Source organism: Felis catus, chromosome B2 (genome assembly GCF_018350175.1).
Source record: "Felis catus isolate Fca126 chromosome B2, F.catus_Fca126_mat1.0, whole genome shotgun sequence".
NCBI classification, from domain to species: Eukaryota; Metazoa; Chordata; class Mammalia; order Carnivora; family Felidae; genus Felis; species Felis catus.
In genome coordinates, this window is record NC_058372.1 from 24,352,181 (window position 1) to 24,373,843 (window position 21,663).

At 39.6% G+C, this 21,663-nt stretch overlaps 2 protein-coding genes across 8 annotated transcripts in view; one reads left to right on the forward strand and one right to left on the reverse strand.

The window, feature by feature from the left end:
• The window catches only part of CB2H6orf201 (chromosome B2 C6orf201 homolog), a 150,708-nt gene that overhangs the window by 117,199 nt on the left and 11,846 nt on the right, over nucleotides 1-21,663 (reverse strand). For 3 of the 4 annotated variants that reach the window (XR_002742209.2, XR_006597604.1, XR_006597605.1), the window contains exons 4-5: nucleotides 17,294-17,392; nucleotides 6,654-7,113 (exon numbers count right to left, since the gene is read on the reverse strand). Coding sequence is in view for 1 of the 4 variants with exons in the window: in XM_045057184.1 (XP_044913119.1) it covers nucleotides 17,318-17,392 (75 nt within the window). In the remaining 3 variants the exon portion in view is untranslated. Of the gene's footprint in view, nucleotides 1-6,477; nucleotides 7,114-17,293; nucleotides 17,393-21,663 lie in introns of those variants that run through there. The other variant, XM_045057184.1, reaches the window with a different exon arrangement.
• ECI2 (enoyl-CoA delta isomerase 2) lies at nucleotides 1,618-21,661 on the forward strand. Of its 4 annotated transcripts, none has more exons than XM_019830318.3 (11): nucleotides 1,672-1,752; nucleotides 2,987-3,008; nucleotides 4,128-4,278; nucleotides 6,365-6,463; nucleotides 6,696-6,884; nucleotides 9,021-9,090; nucleotides 14,312-14,414; nucleotides 14,977-15,097; nucleotides 18,899-18,988; nucleotides 20,393-20,536; nucleotides 21,410-21,661. In XM_019830318.3, exons 3-11 carry the CDS (start codon nucleotides 4,174-4,176, stop codon nucleotides 21,563-21,565), a joined length of 1,077 nt encoding a protein of 358 aa, XP_019685877.2. In that variant the 5' UTR covers nucleotides 1,672-1,752; nucleotides 2,987-3,008; nucleotides 4,128-4,173; the 3' UTR covers nucleotides 21,566-21,661. The 4 variants fall into 4 exon arrangements, with proteins under 4 accessions (XP_003985892.3, XP_019685877.2, XP_044913116.1 ...); XM_045057181.1 differs by lacking the exon at nucleotides 1,672-1,752 and adding an exon at nucleotides 1,811-2,063; XM_003985843.5 differs by lacking the exon at nucleotides 2,987-3,008 and having other exon boundaries at nucleotides 1,618-1,752.

Here is a 21,663-nt window from a genome sequence, read left to right on the forward strand (position 1 = left end):
CTACCTGGCCTTCAGTCTTGCTCCCAGCTGAACTACTACCCATATCTGCCTGATAAGGCACAAATACTAAAGGACCATCAGCGTGGAATAATAAAATTACTTGGGACTTCAACTCTGGGCTTTGAGTTGAAACATTCTAATCACTTCCAAGTCACAGGTCTTTGGGCAAGCCACCTAATTACTCTTTCTTGACCTCAATTTCCACAACAGCAAAATGGGGAAACACCATTTTTCTTGTGTGATTACAGAAAGAATTACAACTACCCTGTCTCACTATATATAGGTAATCCAGGCCTACTTGGATGTTACACCTTGAGCACTATAAATAAAAATTTAAACAGTAAATTTGAAGAGCTAACTGGCTTTATGAAACGATTCATGAATCAGGCATGCTGTTGAGCTGTAGAAAAGGCAGAGAGGGAGCAGAAAGAAGGCAATGATTAGCAAACAATGCATCATTTTAGGCAAGGTCAACCTCCTAATAGGAACAGAAGACGTCATCAGTAAATTTCCTACTGTTGATCAGGAAATTCCCTATTGACAGTTACAAAGTAGGAGGGGCAGTGTATGAAACTGCAATTAGGTTAATTTATTAAGTCTTAGTTTGCTGACTCCGGGCCCTTAACATAAGTGACTCCATTCTGGACCTGTGGTTTTCTTTTTAACCCCATTTAAAATAGTGAGTTTTGTTGTCCTCCTGTGACTGGAGGAGCTGACTGCCAAAGGTCCTTTCAATTCTTAAGAATTCTTTCCCAAAGCCGCACCTGGGTGGCACAGTCAGTTAATCGCCTCTTGATTTCGGCTCAGGTCATGATCTCATGATTAGTGGGTTCAAGCCCTGAATAGGGCTCTCTGCTGACAGTGACTGCCTGCTTGGGATTCTCATTCTCTCTCTCTCTCTCTCCCTCTCTCTCTCTCTCTCTCTCTCTCTCTCTCTCTCTCTCTCTCTCTCTCTCTCTCTGCCCCTCCTTGCTTGTGTGCTCTCTCTCAAAATAAATAAACATTAAAAAAAAAATTCTTTCCCAAAGAAAATACTTTGTTAAACGCTTCGGCAAAACAACTATCCAGTTACTGATGTGAAAAGATGGGTTTAAAATAGCAACTTCTGATGCCCAGGTGCTCTACCAGGTCTGTAAACCTTTCATCTTTTGCAGTAAATAAGGCGTGTTGTTTTTTTTTTTTTAAACGCACCTTCATTATTTTCCTTCCTTAACGCACGGCCCATCCTAGGTAGCTGGGCGGTAGAGGGAAGCGACCACCCCTCCTCGGGCCCTCTAGTAGGTAGCCCAAACTTTGGCAGAGTTCCAGTGTACCCATTACACCTTCGCACCTCCTAACGCACCTCCTGGAGCTCGGACAGCCTGAGTCTCCCGCTCCATTTGTCGGCTTCCCGCCAGCCGTTGCCCCAGCGCCCCAACTCCCCTCTCCCTCCTCCGCCTCCGCCCGCCTCCCGGCATCTCCCCAACCCTCCACAGAACCTTCTGGCGCTGTACCTCCCCCACTCACTTCCAGCCCCGCCCCGCCTCCCCGCGCGTTGGCCCCGCCCCACACGCCGTCTCGCCCGCTTTGACCTATCGGGTCCCCGCCTCTTCCCCGCCCCGGGCCCGCCCCCGCGCATCGTTCCCCAAGCCCCCCGCGCGGGCCCCGCCCCCGTCCCTGATTGGTCCTGGCATTCCGTTCACGCCCATACCCTGCCATGGCTGGCGCAGCGGGTAGAGTCGTCCGGCGCTGGTACCCTAATGTGCTGAGGAGGTAAGTGTTGAGCCAGGGGTCCAGGGTCGCCCTTGCGACGCCGCCGTCCCGGGGGAGTCGCCGCCTGTGGGAGATGCCCTCTCTCTTAACTTGTCCCGAGAGCAACAGGGCTATGCTTTTATGGTTTTTCAGGAACACAGTGCCAGCAAGTATCCTGAAACGCGCGCCCTCTTCCTCAGCTGGGCGCGAAAGAGTCGGGGTGGAAGCCGCGGGGCCTAAGCTGCGACTCTTCTCCCCGCGCGCGTCCGCGCTCAGCGCGCGCCTCGGGCCACACTCCCTGCAGGAGTGCGTAGCACTCAAATCCCCGACCTGTACGCTGCCACCCTGGCTGCTTCTGGGTTACAAACGTAGTTTGCTAAAATGAGGTCGAACATCTAAGCACGCTTGGCTTTTCTGCTGAACGCTGTAGAAACGCAAACCCTTATCAACTATTCTCTTCTTGGAGAACACTTGGAGAATAATGTTAAATGGCGGGGTACACAAACTATGTAAAAACTAAAAAAGGAGGGGGGTGCGCCCGCTATGCAGGCGGTAAAGCACGTGACTCTTGACCACGGGTTGTGGATTTGAGCCCCATCTTGGGGGGAGAGTTTACTTAAAAAAAAAAAATCTTAAATGGCACACACAAAAAGGACGCTATGCGTAAGAAACCAGAAACGCCGGTAATGTGGTGGTGGTTGCCTTAATGTGATAGAGTTAACGATTTTCCTGATTCTGTATATTAAATGGTAGTGTTTTGTAATTTTTTTTAACTTTAGCTTAAAATAAATGTGTACTATATTTTGTGAACACTTGCACATTTATTTAGGCCTTCTAATGGACATTTTGTTTTCCTTTCATTTTGTTTGGAACTTGACGGGTGCCAGATTCACGTAGGATGCAGTTTTTTCCCCATGTTGGAAAGAAACTAATTCAATTATTTAATATAAAAATTGTTGAAGACTTATTGAATTACTAATATTTAAGGGTTTGAACATAGTGTTCATTATATTCTTTGAAAGTTGTGTTATTGCAGAAGAAGTGATACTAGGTTTGGGCTCCATTAATAATTGTATGTTTTAATCTTTGATCCCATTAACTTGAACTTTATATGCCAGAGTCATCATTGTGAACACCCTTTTTGTTTGTTTGTTTTTTTGCTTGTTGCCTTAATACTGTGCACTGAAATTTTCTCCTCCCCTCTGCCTGCTAAAAACTTACCTGTTTGTGCTTGCTGTTTCTGCTCTGCTTCTAGCTGGCTCCTTAAACTTCCTGGGGTGAGTATTTAGTTATACCTGTTCAGCCCAGTTTCACAGACTAGCATCCACATCAGTTAGATTTCCCCTAGGTGGGTCCCTTACTTCACTAAGAAGTGGCTGGCTCTTTGGATGCCAGCAACAGCTCATTTGTCTTTTTGAACATTTCTTGTATTTTAGCTCATTCTCCCCTCCTTTCATCTGAGACACACATTTTGCTGAATAGGAAGAATTGACCTTGTAGTAGTTTATACTTTGTTAATCAGTAAGGGCAGACAGGGTTTCTGGCGCACAGGGTGCAAAAGACCAGGTTCTGTTCACTTGACCTGTTCTGACTCAGTCTCCTGATTACTTTCATTTTGCATGCCTTTCATTTACTTCTTGCCAGTGGCAAAATTTTGTGGCAGTTCAGGTTCTAGCTGTTCTTACCAGTATTTAATTTGAATTGCTACAAATGCATTGCTGTATTGTAGCTTCCTTTTCGTTTACTTGAAGATGACTACAGTTAGTCTCTGTATTGATTTTTAGAAATCACTGTTGGGGAAGAAGAAATTTATTTTGCCCTTCAAGATCTTTCTAGCTGGACCAAGAATCAAATGGACATACGACAGATTCACAGAAAACCAAATTTAGTTTCATACATATGGGGAATACATGACGTGAATTTCCAAAAATAGGCAGCATGAGGCTTGTATGACTTGTATCTTGAAGCTTCCATTCTGAGCTAAGGAGAAGGGGTATGGGTTTGAGGATGCAAAGAGGAAGAAGACCAGTAGCAGGAAGGTGAGAGAATGTTGGCAAAACAAAGGTGGTCCTGTTAGGTAAAGTTTGTTAGATAAAGAGGAATCTCTGTTAGTGGCTTTCTTCCTCCAACCGCTCTTCTTTCCAATGTAAACTCAGGCAGTTGGTGGGGAGGCAGAGAGATTTTCCTACATCTGCTGGCTTTTGCTTGCTTTTTACTCAAAATATTGTTCATGCGAAAGTGGCCCATCTCGGGGCTGCCTGCCCTTGGCCCCTACACCACTAACCATTTGCAGCCAACTTGTATAGGGCAGGTATAGGGAACATGTTTAAGGAGAAATATAGCATTTTGGTATGTAACAGTTGGGAACAATTAGAAATCAGTGTGCCTGTTTGTAGTTCCCTGCAGGTCCCAGCACTTCAGCTGCACGTGAGTAAAACAGCAATGAGAGCCAGTCAGAAGGACTTTGAAAGTGCACTGAGTCAGGTGAAACTCTTGAAGGATCCAGGAAATGAAGTGAAGCTAAAACTCTATGCGCTGTATAAGCAGGTAACTGCCTGAGGTCTCATATCATTTAGAGACGTTTTGAGCAGATGGCTGTCAAATAGATATGCTGTGTGTTTTACTAAAATCTGTTTCTCATGTTTTTGAGGTTGCTGCCTTGCCTCTCAAACCTGTATACATGAGAGTTTTTGTATATTACTGGTCTTTGCAGTACTGTTAAGGCAAAGAGTAACCCCTCAGGATCACTCCAGAGTAAGAGAGACTTAAAAAAGATGACAACCAAAGGTGTTGACCTCATCTGGCTGAGAAAATATCCACGGCGGGGGGTGGGGGGGGGGAGTTTTTTTGAGACTACTGGGGAAATTTGAATATGGATAGAATATTGGGTGATACCTGGGAGTTATTACTAAGGGCATCATGGCTATATAATAAAATGTTGATGTGTTTTAGGAATGCACGCTAAGTATGTAGGAGTGAAGTAGTATGTGTTTGGGAATCACTAAAATGGGCAAAAAAAAAAAAAAAAAGGAAAGAAAAGGATGGACAAAGCAAGTATGACCAAAAAATGCTAGTTATTGAGTTAGGTTGAGTATTGGGAATTCATTAGAATATTGTACTTTAGTGTATGTTTTATTTTTTTTTTTTAATGTTTATTTAGAGAGTGCGTGCATGTGCGCAGGGTGGGGGTGGGGGGCAGACAGAGGGAGACCAAAGATTTGAAGCAGGCTCCACACTGTTGAGTGCAGAGCCTGATGTACAGCTCAAACTCATGACCCTAAGATCATGACCTGAGCCGAAACCAAGAGTCCACTGCCTAACCGGCTGAGCCACCTAGGCGCCCCTGTTTGAAATTTTTTATAACAAAAATTTTAAACTTCAGTTTTTAAGTTGTGATGTCTAAAGACTACCCTGAGAAGTCAGCTCATCTGAGCTCCTGGGTGTGATCTATTTTCCTCTTCCTGTGATTGGTATGAGCCTCCCTTACTTTCATATGGGTGTGTATAGTGAAGAATTTGACTTAGCTCAGAAAGAGGTGTAGCCTTTGCCCTTGATTTCTGGGAGGTAATCCCTCAGCCCTTGAGATACCATGCCTGGTACAGAGTATCTTTGCCTGCCTGGAGAGTCTAACAATGTGATTTAGAGTGGGGGCTTCTGGTTACTTAGTCAACCATACCCATGTGATGGAGCCCCAAATGAAAATTTTGAACACTGAGTTTTGAGTGAGCCTCCCTGGTGAGCAGTACTCCACGTGTGTAGTCAGACACGTGTTGTGGGAGAAGTGTTGCTATCCTAACTCCATGGTGGGTATGGGGAAGGAGGCTTGTGAAGTGTGTTGCCTCCAGCTTCTCAGGTATCCACCCCTTGCAGGGTGACTCTAGTCTCTCTGTCTTGGGAAAGTCTCAGACTCTTTTACTGCCTTTGTTTTTCAAAGCCTCTTCTTTCCTCTTTTGGCTAATTATGGAATTTAAAGTTTTTAAATGTGGCTAATTAAGTGGAAAGCAGTTGCTTGGGATATTTTATTCATCTTAAAACACTCCACCTGTTCTCAAGTAAAATTTAGTTGTTTTTATGCTTCCTACTTGCATGCCCTTCAGTTCAGCTTCCAAAGGGCGAGTGGCTCTGACAGCCCCCCATCCCTGCTACCCTAGGCACAACTCTAGTTAGCAAAAATCCACCACTGAATGAGTGGTATGTTTTTGTACCTCTGAGTGGGGTTTCAGAATATGCTGTAGGTTTGGCTAGTCACGTTTGAAGATAATTTGCTTGAATGTTTTGAGTGTGTGTGAAAAATGTGATCATCAGTATAAAACTAATGGACTACTGGAATTTTTAAAAAAGTACTTTCCCAGAACCCTTACCTTGCATTATTTTCACATGCAGGCATTTATAACCTATTTTAGGGGTTAATACCTCATGGCATATTTTCTCTCTCCAGTATTTTTTCTGTTGTGTATTTTTAGTAATAGCGTCAAAGGGAGGGCAAGGAGAAAATTCAGATGAATTTATATACCTTCCGAAAGTATTTGGGAGTGGAAGGCACATTCATGCTGGTTGTGCATTCTATGGATCTTAAATATTTAACACTCCAGTTTGCATGGACATTTGATAATTGCCTCTCTGCTTTTCACAGGCCACTGAAGGACCTTGTAATACACCCAAACCAGGGGTGTTCGACTTGATCAATAAGGCCAAATGGGATGCATGGAATGCCCTTGGCAGTCTGCCCAAGGTAAATTTACTTGCTACTTTGCAATTATTTTATTTGCTATACTCCTGAAGAAAGTTGGGTACTTCTCATTATTAAGCCATTGCAGATGGAACCTGTGAGATCTTGATGTGTTCTGTTGAGTCAGAACCTCTATTCTTTCTTCATTGGAAGGTGCTGTTTCTTAGCATTATAAGTTTCTCAAAATGCTTACTCATTGACCATGGGCCGAAGTTATTTGTCGTCTTCTCTTCAGGAAACTGCGAGGCAGAACTATGTGGATCTGGTGTCTGGTTTGAGTTCTTCTTCTGACTCCTCCAGCCAAGTGAAGCCTGAAGCAGACAGGAAACAACCAGGATATGAAACCCTGGTGGTAACCTATGAAGACAGCATCACAAAGATCATGATGAACCGGCCAGCCAAAAAGAATGCAGTTACAACTCAGGTAACGCGGCCTGCCGTGAGAGTTTGTTCTCCTTTTCTGTTCTTCCCCTATTTCACTCAAAAGCTATAGTGTTTCAGCATCATTCCTATTTTTGTGATCTCTCGTTTGATTTTGTGTAGTAAGATGAGTAATGGTGGCTGCTACTTCACACAACCAAGTTGGGCATTCATTATTTAGAACTTGTTGGCTTCGGGTAGGTTCTGCATGTCCAAAAAGCACTGCAACTTTCCTAACGATGGAAGCACAAATAAATTAACATAAATGAAGTATATATTGATATAAGTGAATGTGCATAGAGATTCTCTCTAAGGTCAGGATAGACCATCCCCAGACTTTGTTCCTGTCACTTAGACTTGAGAGGGAGTACTATTCTAGTTGCATGGGGCTTTATTTTGTACAAGTAGAGGGAGAAAGGAAATAAGGCCTTCCTCTTAAATATAGCATAACCCGGCTCTGCTTAAAATGAGCTGCTTTATAAGAGCAACTTTGATCTTTGAATCTTTCATTGAACTAGAATGATAATAAAAATAACCATTTCCACCCCTTCCACTTGAAAAAATTATAGGGAATTAATTAGATGCTTCGTGCTGAACTGCAATTAAAATTTGAGAGGACTATCTATAACCTTCTTTATTGGGTTTATCATATGCTTTATAGCAGAAAGAGCACACTAACTTTAAAATAGTCTTAAATAAAAATTCAATGAGGTTGGGTATGTGCCATCCAATTAGTAAAACATTTGATTCTCAAAACTTTATTTCCCTTGCCCTTCACTCAATTCTGTATAATTCTGGTGATGATTATAGCGAATAGCAGGTACTCTTCACAGTGCAGCACTTTCCACACAGAGGTTTCTTTAGTTCCCATACAGAGCCTACTGCTATTATTACCTAACAATAAAATAATTGTTATAATAATTATAATATATAATAATTACAATATATAATATAATATATAATATTATAATATATGATAATAATATAATAATAACATATAATATATAATTATATATATTATATAGTATATATTATATATAATATATAATAATTACAATACTATATTATAATATATATAATATATATGATATATATTATATATAATAATATAATATTATAATATAATATATATTATATTATATATTATATATTAAATATAATATATATATAATTATATAATAATTATAATAATAATTGCTATTATTACCTAACAATAAAATAATTAGGTTAAGTAGTAACTTGCTCAAATAAGCTGGAAAACCTAAATTGAAACCCTAATAGATCCATCTCATAATCCCAGCTCTTGCCAGTTACCCCATCATGCTATGTCATCATAACTGTAATAATATTGGCATTACTTCTTCATTTCCTCCCTCAATGAATATGATTTCACTTTTACTCATAAATTATGTAAAGTCTATCTTTTTTTTCAGTGTCTGCGTGTGCATAAATATCAGCCCTCTTCATCATTCTCTCCCACCCACAGTGATGTCCCATCTGAGGTAGAAATGGCACCAGTGCATTAAAAGCTATAACAACTACACATCTGAGGTTTTCAGAGATGTTGCTGATTTGAAATACTGTCCTGTTGTCTTTGGTTACCATTACAGTGTCCTGAAATCCCAGCCTTTAACACTCATTAACGCTTTTCAGACTGCCTGGGACACTTGGGCTCTTTTTTGAGGTCCTAGCTGAAAAACCGCTTCATGAAACTCTATGGCCACCTCCCCTCCCACCCATGCCAGATGCATCAGTGCTTCCTCTGAGCTTCCAGCTGCATTGTACCCTCCACCCATTGTAGAGCTTCCTGGACCCCTCCCTCCCTCCCCCCCCCCCCCCCCCCCCCCGCCAGCATTCCAAAAGCTCAAGAAATGTGTCTTGCTTACTTTGGGAAAAAGTGGACAAATCCCCCAGTGTCCACCATAGCACATGGTACCATTATACACACGGAGTAGTTGTAAAAAGAATGAGAATCCTTTCAAGTGTATCCAACTGCCTTTTTGATTATGTAAATACAACCAACATAAACAGAAGGCACTTTGCAGAGAGCAGGCTTGCAGACTGACTTTAGTCAATCCACCAGGTGGCAGTTATTATTTTCAAACTTCTTTTCTTTTCCTCGTCTCCCCCTTTCACATAGATGTATAATGAAATCATGCTTGCACTTAAAGCTGCCAGCAAGGATGACTCTGCCATAACTGTTCTAACAGGTAAGACATTCTCTTGGATTTCTTAATAATTAAATTTCTAGGGGCGCCTGGGTGGCGCAGTCGGTTAAGCGTCCGACTTCAGCCAGGTCACGATCTCGTGGTCCGTGAGTTCGAGCCCCGCGTCAGGCTCTGGGCTGATGGCTCGGAGCCTGGAGCCTGTTTCCGATTCTGTGTCTCCCTCTCTCTCTGCCCCTCCCCCGTTCATGCTCTGTCTCTCTCTGTCCCAAAAATAAATAAACGTTGAAAAAAAATTTAAAAAAAAAAAAAAAAAAAAAAAAAAAAAAAAAAATAATTAAATTTCTATTGGGGGGGGGGGGTGGATTTTCTACCAGATAGGAAACTGAGTAAATAGCTCTAAGGTCTTTTCCAGTACTGAGATACTCTAATTCTTTAATATATAAAAAACACAATAGGCACAAGATTGGTATCTTTATCATGTAAAAAGGAGATACAGACTGGTAAGAGAAGTACTAAGATCTCCTAGAAAAATCGGTGAATAGAATGAATAAACAGTTTATATGATAAAGACCAGGTATTAGATACCAAGGAAAAATGCAGCCTCATTAATAATCACAAATACAGATCAAAATGATGAGATACCATTTTGTACTTCCTTAATTAGCAAAATTTTTAGTTATACCCTACTTTGACAAGGTTATGGTAGAATAAATGACTTTAATGTCTTGCTGGCAGCAGTGAAAACGGCTGTAAAAAGTGTAAATAGCAAAGGGAAAGGGCATTTTGGCAATATATAAATTGTTTAGCATGGGAATCCCACTTTGTAGAAGTTTATTTTAAGGAAATTATCCAAGAAAAGGTTAAAGGCTTGAGGCAAGAAAGGTATTTTGCAGCATTTCTTGCAATTGCAAAAATGTTAAAACATTCTAAATATGTTGCCATAATAGAATAATAAAGCAAATTCTAGAATATCCACTGGACTGTTTATTGCATAAGCACTAACAATTATAATTGTAAAGACCAACAATATAGAAAATATTTAAGATATAATTAAAAAAACAGTAAAAATTTTTAAACAGTGAAAATTATATCAGTTCTATGATAATCACTGAAAAATATCAGGGATGCCCATGAACCTGGACTGATGAGAACATAGAAAATAGAAGTTGGATTTGGAAGGGACACCACGTGTGTGTAGGGGGCTAAGGCTCAGGACTCAGGTCAACTTACATTTAAATCCTGGCTTCATTCCTCACCTACCTGTGGCTGACCTTTGCTTCTGGAATGGAGAAGACAGTGTTTTACTGACCCCATTGAAGGGTCGTGATGGTGACATGAGATCATGCAGGTAAGGGCATTGCACACAGCAGGAATGTGGTAGATGGTAGCTGTTACTGTTTGTTGGCATTAGCAGAAACAGAAGTGATTCTGCTTTCTTTTATTTTTTGTTAAAGTTTGTAAAATAAATAATATAGAGATATCACACAGCTCTTTGTAAGAAAAGAGGTCAGGAGAGAGAAATCTCATAGCTGATTAGAGGGTCAGAGGAAGGGAAGAGCTGAAGATCGTCCTGGCAGTTCACGCATCTACCTAGGTGATTTTGGAGAATGGAGGGAACAAAAACAGTCTAGAAGTGACATTGGTTTGATACAGGAGAAGGATGTTTTATGTATATTTTTTATAATAGTTTAACATAAGCACATGGTTTTTGTTTTGTTTTTAATCTAAAGAATATGAAAAGGCAACATAACAAAACTAAATCTCAATTCTTGGAACCCCAGTCCTGCTCCCTAGAAAAATTTGATTTTTCTTCATGCCTTTTAGAAACTGTATGTATATACGTGTGTGTGTGTGTGTGTGTGTGTGTGTGTGTGTGTGTGTGTGTGTCTCTTCATGTTTTTAAAAACAACCAGAAACACAGTATACACACATACTCTATCCACCTACCTACCTTAACACATCCTGAAAAACTGTTCTGTTAGCAACCTACACATCTCAGTGTTTCCTTTCAGGGCCACAGAATATTACATTTTTTGGATTCCATAACTTACTTCATTATTTTTCTGTTGATGAATATGTAGATTGTACTTAGTCTTTGGCTATTAAAGTGCTTCAGTAAATGTCTTTAGATGTATGATTTTCGGCTAACGTGCAATCATATCTACAGGCTCTATTCCAAATTGCTAATTTAATAATGATAGGTGATGTATACACACGCACACACACACACACACACACACACACACACACACACTTTCTGTTCTCTTCGCCAGGTGCTCTTCTAAACACTTGGATTCTTTCTAAAGCTTTTTTTTATTTTAACTTTTTCTAAGCTTTCTTGGAACAAACCCAGTGAAGTTAGGTCCTGTAATTATTCTTCTTTTATAGCTGGGAAAACTCAAAGGTTAAGTTTTGATAAATAGTGCTTTTGCTATAGTTATCTTTTAATATGTTCTTCACATTGGGTTTCTGTTTCCTCTTTGATCCAATCATTACATAATAATGATAGTTCCTTAAATTTCCAGAAAGTTTTTTCTTTTGTTTGTTTCATTGGTTGGTTACCTCCTTTCTTACCCTAGGCTTCAGTGGCACATCCTGCCCCAAGTTGCTGGCTCTGGTCTCCTTTGTAAGTTCATGCTCTGTATGGTCATCAAATGGGAGAGTTCCTGAAGGTTTAGCCATAGGCAGTCTTTTCTTGCTTCTAGCTCTCTCTGGACCCTGCATCCATGCCCACTCTCCAACAAAAATTTACATGCTGGTGATTCCCCCATTGGTATCTTTACTGAGGACGTTCCACGGGGTTCCCAACTGGTGTACCCACCTGGCACTTCTTCAGAGGTGTCACCTCCCACATCTCTCTGGAGCTCTTTTAGTGTTCCAAATCACAGTAGGTGGCTTCACATCTACCCTTTGTGTAGACCAGAATCCTAACATTCATTATTGATCTTGTCCCTGTCTTACCTCCTAATGTCTAGTCCAATCCAATTTTACTTCATCAGTATTTCTGGACTTGTACTTTTTTTTTTTTTTATGTCTCCTCTGACCTAGTCCAAGCTACCGTGGACTCTTGTCTGAACTGAAATCAACCCCATCTAATCTCTCTGATACCCTTTTGTCCACCTCTCTCCCATGCTTTGTCCAATTTTACCACATCCAGTAAAATTCTTTTTCCAAATAAAAATCTTATTCCTCCCCCATTTGAAACTTCTTCAGTGGCACCCAGATAAATCAGTGGAGAAAGACAAATCTTCTGAAAAATGGTGCCAGAGCAACTAGATATCCATATATGGAAGAGTAACTAGATCCATATGTGGAGAAATGAACTTCAACCCCATCTTACACCCTATACAAAAATTTAAAAGTTACTTAAGCATAAAACCCACAAACATAAAGCTTCTAGAAGAAAACTATCTTTGTAACCTTGGGGTAAGCAGAGATTTCTCAGAACACAAAAAGTATTAACCATTAAAGAAACTATTTACAACTTAGACTTCATGAAAATTTAAAATATCTGTTTATCAAAGTCAGTAGTAAGAAAATGAATATACAAGTACCACAAGCTGGAGGGGGAGCATATTTGCATATACAAAGTTATGTATACATAAATCTGATTAGTGATTAATATTCAGAATATAGAAAGAACTCGTAGAAATTAACAACAGCCAGATTTATAAACTAGATAGAGGTGCTGGGGTGGCTAAGTCCATTAAGCGTCCAACACTTGATTTCCACTCAGATCATGATCTCACGGTTTGTGAGATCGAGCCCATTATCAGGCTCTGCACTGAGCGGGGAGTCTACTTAAGATTTCTCTGTCTCACTCTTTCTCTGCCCCTCCCCCACTCACACATGAGCTCTTGCTAAATAAATAAATAAGCTTAAAAGAATAAAAGAATAAAAACTAGATAAAAGACTTGAATACTTCATAAAAGAACATATACAGATTGTCAGTAAACACATGAAAAGGTGCTCAATATCATTAGCCATCAAACAAATGCAAATTAAAATCACAGTGAGATATTTCATGCGCTAGAATGGCTAAAATCCAAAGAACAGACAATATGAAAGACTGGTGATGATGTGGAGCAACTGGAACTCTTACACATCTAATATGAGAACTCTGCAGAAAACTGGCAACTTTTATGGAGTTAAAAACATACCAACTCAGTGGCACACCAATCTACTCCTAGACAATTACTCAAGATAAGTAAAGCATATATCCACAGAACAGTTTATAATCCAATTTACAGTAGTCCAAAACAACTCAAATATCCATTCAGCAGATGAATAAACAAATTGTTGACTAGTCACACAATGGAGTACTACTCAGCAATGTGAAGGAATGAAGAACTGATACGAGAATACAGGTGAATCTTTAAGACAGTTCAGCAAAGAGAACACAGACACAAAATAGTACACATTATGTGATTCATTTATGAAAGTTGTAAAATAGGCAGAAGCGTTCTGTGGTGATTGAAGTCAGAAAGTGATTGCATTGGGGCAGGGTGGGGTGGAGTGAGATGGCTGGAAAGGAGCTTAATGGAACTTTCTAGGATGGTAGAAATGTTCTATATCTGTTTCAAATGGCGATCACAATTATTTACAGTTATCGAAAATCATTTAACCGAGCATTTAAAACTTAAAAAAGCATTTAGCATTAAAAAAAAGCATTGAAACACACAAGCATTTCTTGTGTGTAAATTATACTTTAAAGCAAACACCTTCAATGGCTCTTAGAATAAAAGGCAGAACTTCTTAATGGTTCAGCAAAGCCCTGCATGGTCTTTCCTTCCTGCCCACATCCTACATACACCAACTCCCCCTCTGGATTTTACTGCTCTGGCACAGTGGTGCTTCTTTCAGCTCGTCATGTACACCAGGGTTACCCCCTTCACAGAGCCTTTGTACATGGTGTTTGCTCTGCATGAATTCTGCCTTACCCCTCTTTTTCTAGCTAACCTTGCTCCTTCAGATCTCAGTTCAGCTATTCCTTCTTTAGGACTGTCCTCCTGAAACGGGATTAGAACAAATTCTGTTGAATACTCTCATGTCATCGTCAAGTACTTCTCTGTATCAGAATTAGGTTACCTACATTTGCTTATGCGTTTTGAAATCAATGTCCAGCTTATTCAACAGTCTGTAAATTAGGACAGGAGCCATAGCTGGTTCACCAGTGCATTTCTACTGCTTGCTAATAGAGCCTTACCTAGTAGATGCTCAGTAATTACGGAATGAATGGTGAATCTGCTGATTTTATTTACAGGAAATGGTGACTATTACTCTAGTGGGAATGATCTGACTAATTTCACTGATATTCCCCCTGAGGGAATAGAGGAGAAAGCTAAAAGTGGTGCCATTTTACTGAGGTAAGAGTGACATTTGTTGATCCCAAAGGGCACATTCTTATTCATTAAAGTGGTATTTAGTGGAGCAGAAGATAAATACTTCTTTGTGTCAATGTAATAAACTACAGTTGTAAAAAAAAAAAAAAATTCTCTTGTATTGAAGCAGAGAGATCTAGCAAATTCTCTTTTTGGCCAGAGGATTGCATGGTTTCTATGATTGCGGGTAATGAGATATGTGAAGTAATCTCAGCCTAGAGGACTGGAAGGCTTCTGTCTTCCTAACTCATTTATCCCTCCTGGGTTTCTCATTCCCACTGAGCTATAAAATTGCAGCATACGCTCAGTCAGCCACCCTAATCTCTAAGTCTGTGGCTGACATACAGCCCTGACCTGGCTGCCTAGAATACATGGTTGAACCAAGGTCAAGCTTATGGGACTCATTTTATGAGCTTCCATCAAGTGCCATTCAGATGGATGTCCAGCCTGGCCAGAGAGTTTATTGCAGGCTCATGCTGTCTTTCCTATACTTCAGTAATGCTGCGTTGGAACATTTAAATGTACTTTTGTATTTCCATTTCTGTAGGGATTTTGTAGACTGTTTTATAGATTTTCCTAAGCCTCTGATTGCAGCAGTAAATGGTCCAGCTGTGGGAATCTCCGTCACCATTCTTGGGCTATTTGATACTGTGTATGCATCCAGCAGGGTAAGTTAGTCCCCAGAAACTTACAAAGTCTTGAGGGAAAAATGAGGTCCTCTGAACTTTCCTTTATTGTTGCTAGTAGTAAGTAGATTACATGGTTTATGGTAGAATGGACTAAATTAAAATTTTTCCTAACGAATTACCCTAATGGAATTCGACTTGTTTTATTTGTCCTTCATTATTAACTTAGGTTTTCCTAAACACCAGTATTGCTGTGAACATTTGTCCCCACTCTTTCAGTTCTTTAGTCAGATTACGTAACAGTTACTCAACCTCTAATTTTCCAATTAATCTAAGATAGGAGTGGCATTTTTGCATGTTACACAAGTGGATCACTTAATACTTTTTTTTCCAAATAAATTCTAGAGTTTAGAATTTTAGAATAGAAGTTTTGAATAAGAAGGAACTTTCAAGCACTCTCTGCCCTCACTCCCTTTTTTGCAGGTAAGTAAACTGAAGCTCAGTGAAGTTACTTGCCAAAACAGTTCAGCCTGTTGTTTATCATTGAATTGTACTGATTTTACTTTCTGTTCTTACTACAGTAGTGGTGTATGTCATAGTAGAAAATAAAATTTTGAAAAATCTGGAAAAGCACAAAGAAAGGGTTCAATTAAAAAACACTCCTAGGGGCGCCTGGGTGGCTCAGTCGGTTGGGCGGCCGACTTCGGCTCAGGTCATGATCTTGCGGTCCGTGAGTTCGAGCCCCGCGTCGGGCTCTGTGCTGACAGCTCGGAGCCTGGAGCCTGTTTCAGATTCTGTGTCTCCCTCTCTCTGACCCTCCCCCATTCATGCTCTGTCTCTCTCTGTCTCAAAAAAAAAAATAAATAAATAAACGTTAAAAAAAATAATAATAAAAAATTAAAAATTAAAAAAATTAAAAAAAAAACACTCCTTGTCTTATCTCTCAGAGGTAACCAGTCCCTGGTGCTGGAACTCCAGGTCTTTCATTTTGAACAAAGATGTGATGACCATTTAGCTTAGAACTTTTACCCTAGAACTTGTACTGTAGAACTAATAATCCCTTGTACGGTTACCAGATTCTTATTTTTGCTTTTGCAGTAGTAGGATTTCCTGATCTACACCTCATGGGAAACATTTGGTTTTTATCACTGAAGAGATTTCTAGTTTTGTTTGGAGGTGTTTTCCCTACTGATAGACAAGACCATATTTTAAGATCCTAATCTTTTGGGTTCATTTTTTACCAGATTCAGTTTGATCGGATTGGGCATATTGTCAGACCTAATTGTTACTAATAATTTTTCCATGAAAATAGTAAATGAGATTCTAGGTGCTAGGATGTCTAACCTTTACAGGTGGAAATTTCTGCCCAAAGGCAGAAATCAGTAGCCTTTGGTCACATTGTGTGTTAGAGGACTCATTAATCAGCCAGTCCAGAAGGGGGTGGGTTCAGGAATTCCTGACATGAACTTGGGGGTCTCCTCCTTCAGTACTCAGAGGGAAAATATATCATCCTCTTTGAATATTTTCCTGATTCTCTCTCAGAATTCAAAATGACTGTCCTATCCATCATCCTTTTATAGGTTTCTAGGACTTCCATCTTAAATGATACCAATTATAATTGAAATCAAAGAAAACACATGTATGTAATTAAAAATGCTAAAAGATTTGGCTCAAAGTAAAATATTTAAACAAATAGAGACCACTGCTAAGAGTTCACCCAACTGAATCAAACCAAGGTTCAATTTCAAATCAGAGAAAGACACAGAAGAAAGAACCTGTGGAGAGGAATTCGTTTTATAGGATTTATCATTATTGGCTTCATAAACAAATCGTGGGTTAACATTTACTCATATAATCAAATGATTGTTTATTATGGGCAGTAGTTAACATTGTCTGTTAGCTTCTTTGTCAACAAATAGTGCATTTCCCCATGAAGTAATAAAAAGGTAGAAATCCTAAAAATCATATTTGAGTACACCACATACTGGGTTTTCTGTTGATGCACAGTGTACATACATAACACAACAGCCTTGTGAGACAGGTACTCTTGTCTCCATTTTACAGATGGGGAAACTGTGGCACAAAGAGGTTAAGAAGCTCCCAGCATCACCAAGCAGTCTGATGCCAGAGCCTGACCCTTAGTTACATCTACTGCTCTATTTATGAAAATGGGCTAAATGCTTATAATAATGATTGTAAATAAGTTAAATGGTGCTTTATTGTTGGCTCCACACATACCTGTTCGTGTCCCCTTAGCTATGATTAGCCTTTTCTTTCAATTTCCTGCTTGTAATCCTTAGGCTGTGACTTTGCAGTAGATCTTCTTGAATATGTTTTCTTTTGGAGGGAGGGGGATGATGGGTGACATTAGTATTTTATATTTTTATTTTGGTTTATGTGCTGCATACATTATATATTTATGTCCTCTAACAATATACATTATGAAATAGCACCATATCTGATTAGGGGAAACGAAGTCTAAATGTTCTGTGTACATATTGTCAATTATAAATTAATTTCCTTTCATAAGGACTTCTCATTCATCAAGAAATACACAAAAATATTTCTTAAATAAATTAAAAAAATTAAAGATGGCTCTGTAGTCTAGATAACCAGTATTAGTCATAGATTCTGATATTTAAAGCCAATTTAAAAACCTCTCTGAGGTAAAATCAAGACAGATGACAGACTGAGGAAACAATTTTTAAACTGACACAATAAAGGCTAATCTTCCTAACATTTTTTAAATACATTTATAAAATGATAGATCAACAACTTAATGTAAAAATGGGCAACAGAGGAACACATAATCTGCAGAAAATAAAGTATAAATGCCTCTTTAAAAACATAGGAGAAAGACACTATTAAGAAAATTACTTGCAACCAGAATACATAAAGAACTATAATTTGATAATAAAAAGACAACCAATCTAACTTAAAAATCATGGGCAAAGTATTAGAATGATTACTTCATCAAAAAAGATATAAAATGAGCTAATAAGTACATGAAAAGATGCTAAACATCATTAGTCATTAGGTAAATGGAAATTAAAACCACAAGACACTACTACACACCTACCAGGATGGTTCAAGATAAAACGACTGATAATAACAAGGTTTAGCGAGGATGTGGAGCAATTGGAACTCCACGTGCTGCTAGTGGGACTGTTAAATGGTACACCATGGTGGAAAATCTTTTGGCAGCTTCTTACAAAGTTTTAAACCACCATTTACCCTACAACCCGGCAATTCCACCCCTAGGTATTTACCCAAGAGAACTGAAAACACGTTCATGCAGAGACCTGCATAAAATTATCATTAACAGTCGTAATCATAATAGCCAAAATGCTGGAAATAACACCAATGGCTTCCGCTGGTAAATGGATACACGAATTACAACATCCATACAATGGAATTCTTCAGTAACGAGAAGGAACAAGCTACTAATACATACTACAGCATGGTGACTCTCAGAAATCTTAGGCTAAGGACCAAAGGCTACAGAACATGCAATTCCATTATATTACATTCTAGAGAAGGCAAACAGAGGGACAGAAAACAGATCGGTGGTTGTTTGGGGGTGACAAGAATGGAGGGCACAAAGGAACCCTTTGGGATGATGGAGATAGTCTACACCTTGACATGGTGGTGACTGCAGAACTGTATACATGGGTTAAAACTTACCAGCTACATACCTAGTGGTGAACTTTCTGTGTATATAATTCCACCAAAATCCTAATTGTAAAGCAAGTTACACTCAAGTATTGTGAGGATGTAGACAATAGTGGGGTTTTTTTTTATCACGTACAAAAAATAATTTTATTTTCTTTTTTCTCCAAATAGGCAACATTTCATACTCCTTTTAGTCACCTAGGCCAGAGTCCAGAAGGATGTTCTTCTTACACTTTTCCGAAGATAATGGGCCCAGCCAAGGTAACTTTTGGAAACCTTAAGAATAAATTGTAATAGTGACTTCCGTTCCAAAGGCAACTCTGTACTCTCTCTTTTTATAATATAGACAAGAGAAAAATGAAACATTTGCTGATAATGTTTGAACTCTAAAAGTTTCAAATATAGAGGAGCTGGGCTATGGGAAATGGTCCTTCTGGTATGAGGGAGAATCAGAAACCCTCCATAACTCCCCAAACTAGGATCTATTCTTGCAGCTAGGTGCCTAGCTCATTCTCTGCTGCTGTGTGGTGTTAAAAGACCAGGGCTTTAAAAGCATTAAAAGACCAGGGCTGTGCCCAGCTCAGGACGCCACCTGGTTTCTGTACAGATGAGTGGCATCCTCTGGAAGCCCTAAGATGACACCTTTACTTGGAGAGTCACAGGAGATACTCTTCCACAACCACTTCCAGTCACAGCAGCCTCTTCGTGGGTGGTTTTAGTTGTGTGTTCAGGTTCCCTGAGTGGTTCAGTGGCTGCTCAGGTCTGTCACTGTGTCTCTGGAAACTTGGTTGCGCAGGCTTAGTGTGCATGACTGCAAGGTGATCACAAGACTGGAACATGGAGAGCAGGGGCTAGGGGATGGCTCGGCCCACACTCTTTGAGGTATGAAAGGGCTGGCGTTGGAGTTGAGCCTGTTTTCACTGACTGCTAGGTTTTTGTTGTAAATACGTATTTTTTTAAATCTCATTATTCTGTCACAGACCCTGAGTCACTCTACAGATTTTAACTTTGAAAAGCTGGGCAGAACCAACTCTAAGGCTTAGGGCATTTGACTATGAAAATACTATTTTTCCAGAAGAAAAATTGGAAATACAGAGAAGGATATCTGCTTAGGGATCTCAGTTTGTTAGAAACAATCTTAGTCCTCACTTTCCTTTAGTCAGGTAGAGCTAAGTACTAGTCTCTGTGCAGGTAAAGAAACCTGTCAGAGCTAGACCACTGGGTAAAATCTCCAGGGAAAGGAAATTAGAGAGTTAGGGTGTCTAAAGTTTGGTTGGCATTCACTGTGACCATGATTTTCCTTTTTTTTTTTTAATTCTTTTTTTCTTATATAGTTGTTTATGGTATATTAAATAAAAAATTATAGCTGTGTGGGTTATCAAGTCAGCATCTGCTTCAAGTCATTTCTGCCCTGGGCTCCCTGCTCTTGCCTCTTCAACATAGATACATCCAGAAGCAAAACCACCTGCAAACCTTCTAGAGAGCCTAAGATGGCTTCAGCACATTTTGCAACAGCATTGCCTATTGAGGTCTTCAGTTTCTCCCTGAACAAGAAATCCTGGCAACCTCAAAAGACCACAAGGGAATCTCCCTATGTCTGCTGTTCTGAGGTTAACTGACCTTTGTTTTATTAAGTTAATGTCTCAATACTACTTTTCATTTCAGGCAGCCGAGATGCTTATTTTCGGAAAGAAGATAACCGCTGCAGAGGCATGCGCTCAAGGACTTGTTACTGAAGTGTTTCCTGATAGCACTTTTCAGAAAGAAGTTTGGACCAGGCTGAAAGCATATTCAAAGTTGCCCCCAAATGTTTGTGTTCTTTTTTTTTCTTTTTTAATAGTAGGAACCATGGAAATAATGTATTTGCCTTAAGAGAATAAGGAATTTAAAAAACAAGACCTATCTTGGTTAGCTTTGAGCATATCTAAATTTGAGATTAAAAATAACCATAATAATGTTAGAAGCACTGATTTTTATAAAACTTTTCAAATAGACATTTCATTTCTCTGATATGTAGGAAGGCAGAGGGGCAGTTCTTTCTGGGGATGACTTTGAGGAGGATGATAGGCATTACTTGCTGAGCACTTTTATTCTTGAATCCAGGTGAGAAACCAGATAGGTTGACCTTGAGATTCTTATCATGCAGCACTTTTGTGGGGGTGGGGGGTTGGTTTTTGTTTTTATTTTAAGTTTATTTATTTATTTTGAGAGAGGGAGCACAAGCAGGGAAGGGACAGAGAGAGGGAGAGTGAGAGAATCCCAAGAAAGCTCTGTGACGACAGCACAGAGCCAGACATGGGTCTCAAACCCACCAACCTATGAGATCATGACCAAGAGTTACACACTTAACCAAAGAGCCATCCAGGCACCCTGCACTTTCATTTTTATATGCAGCTAACTGGTGACTGATCGCTCTTACAGTCTTTCTGCCCAAAATGTGGTCCTGGAACCAAAAGCTTTAGTATCTATCTGGGGCTTTTTACAAATGTGGAATCCCAGGCCCTCTCCCACACCCATCAAAGTAATTTGTATGTGCATTATAGTTTGAGAAACACTGTCCTATGTTACCCCTGTATCTGAACGTGTGACAGGATTAAGTGAACAATGGAGAAACAAAAATCAGAACTATGGGGTACCCTGTTACAATGCCTCTTAACCTTATTGTTGCTTTTGTGTTTTCAGGCCATGAGAATTTCAAAACAGGTCATCAGGAATAGGGAGAAAGAAAAGCTACATGCTATTAATGCCGAAGAAATCAGAGTCCTCCAGGAAAGATGGCTGTCAGATGAATGCACAAATGCAGTCATGAACTTCTTAACCCGAAAAGCCAAACTGTGATGCCTATCACCGAAACATTAAACATTTCGAAGGAAGGGATGTGCTATCATTTGTGATTTCCAATACTTGAACTGAATAAACCGTGCTGAATTATCACT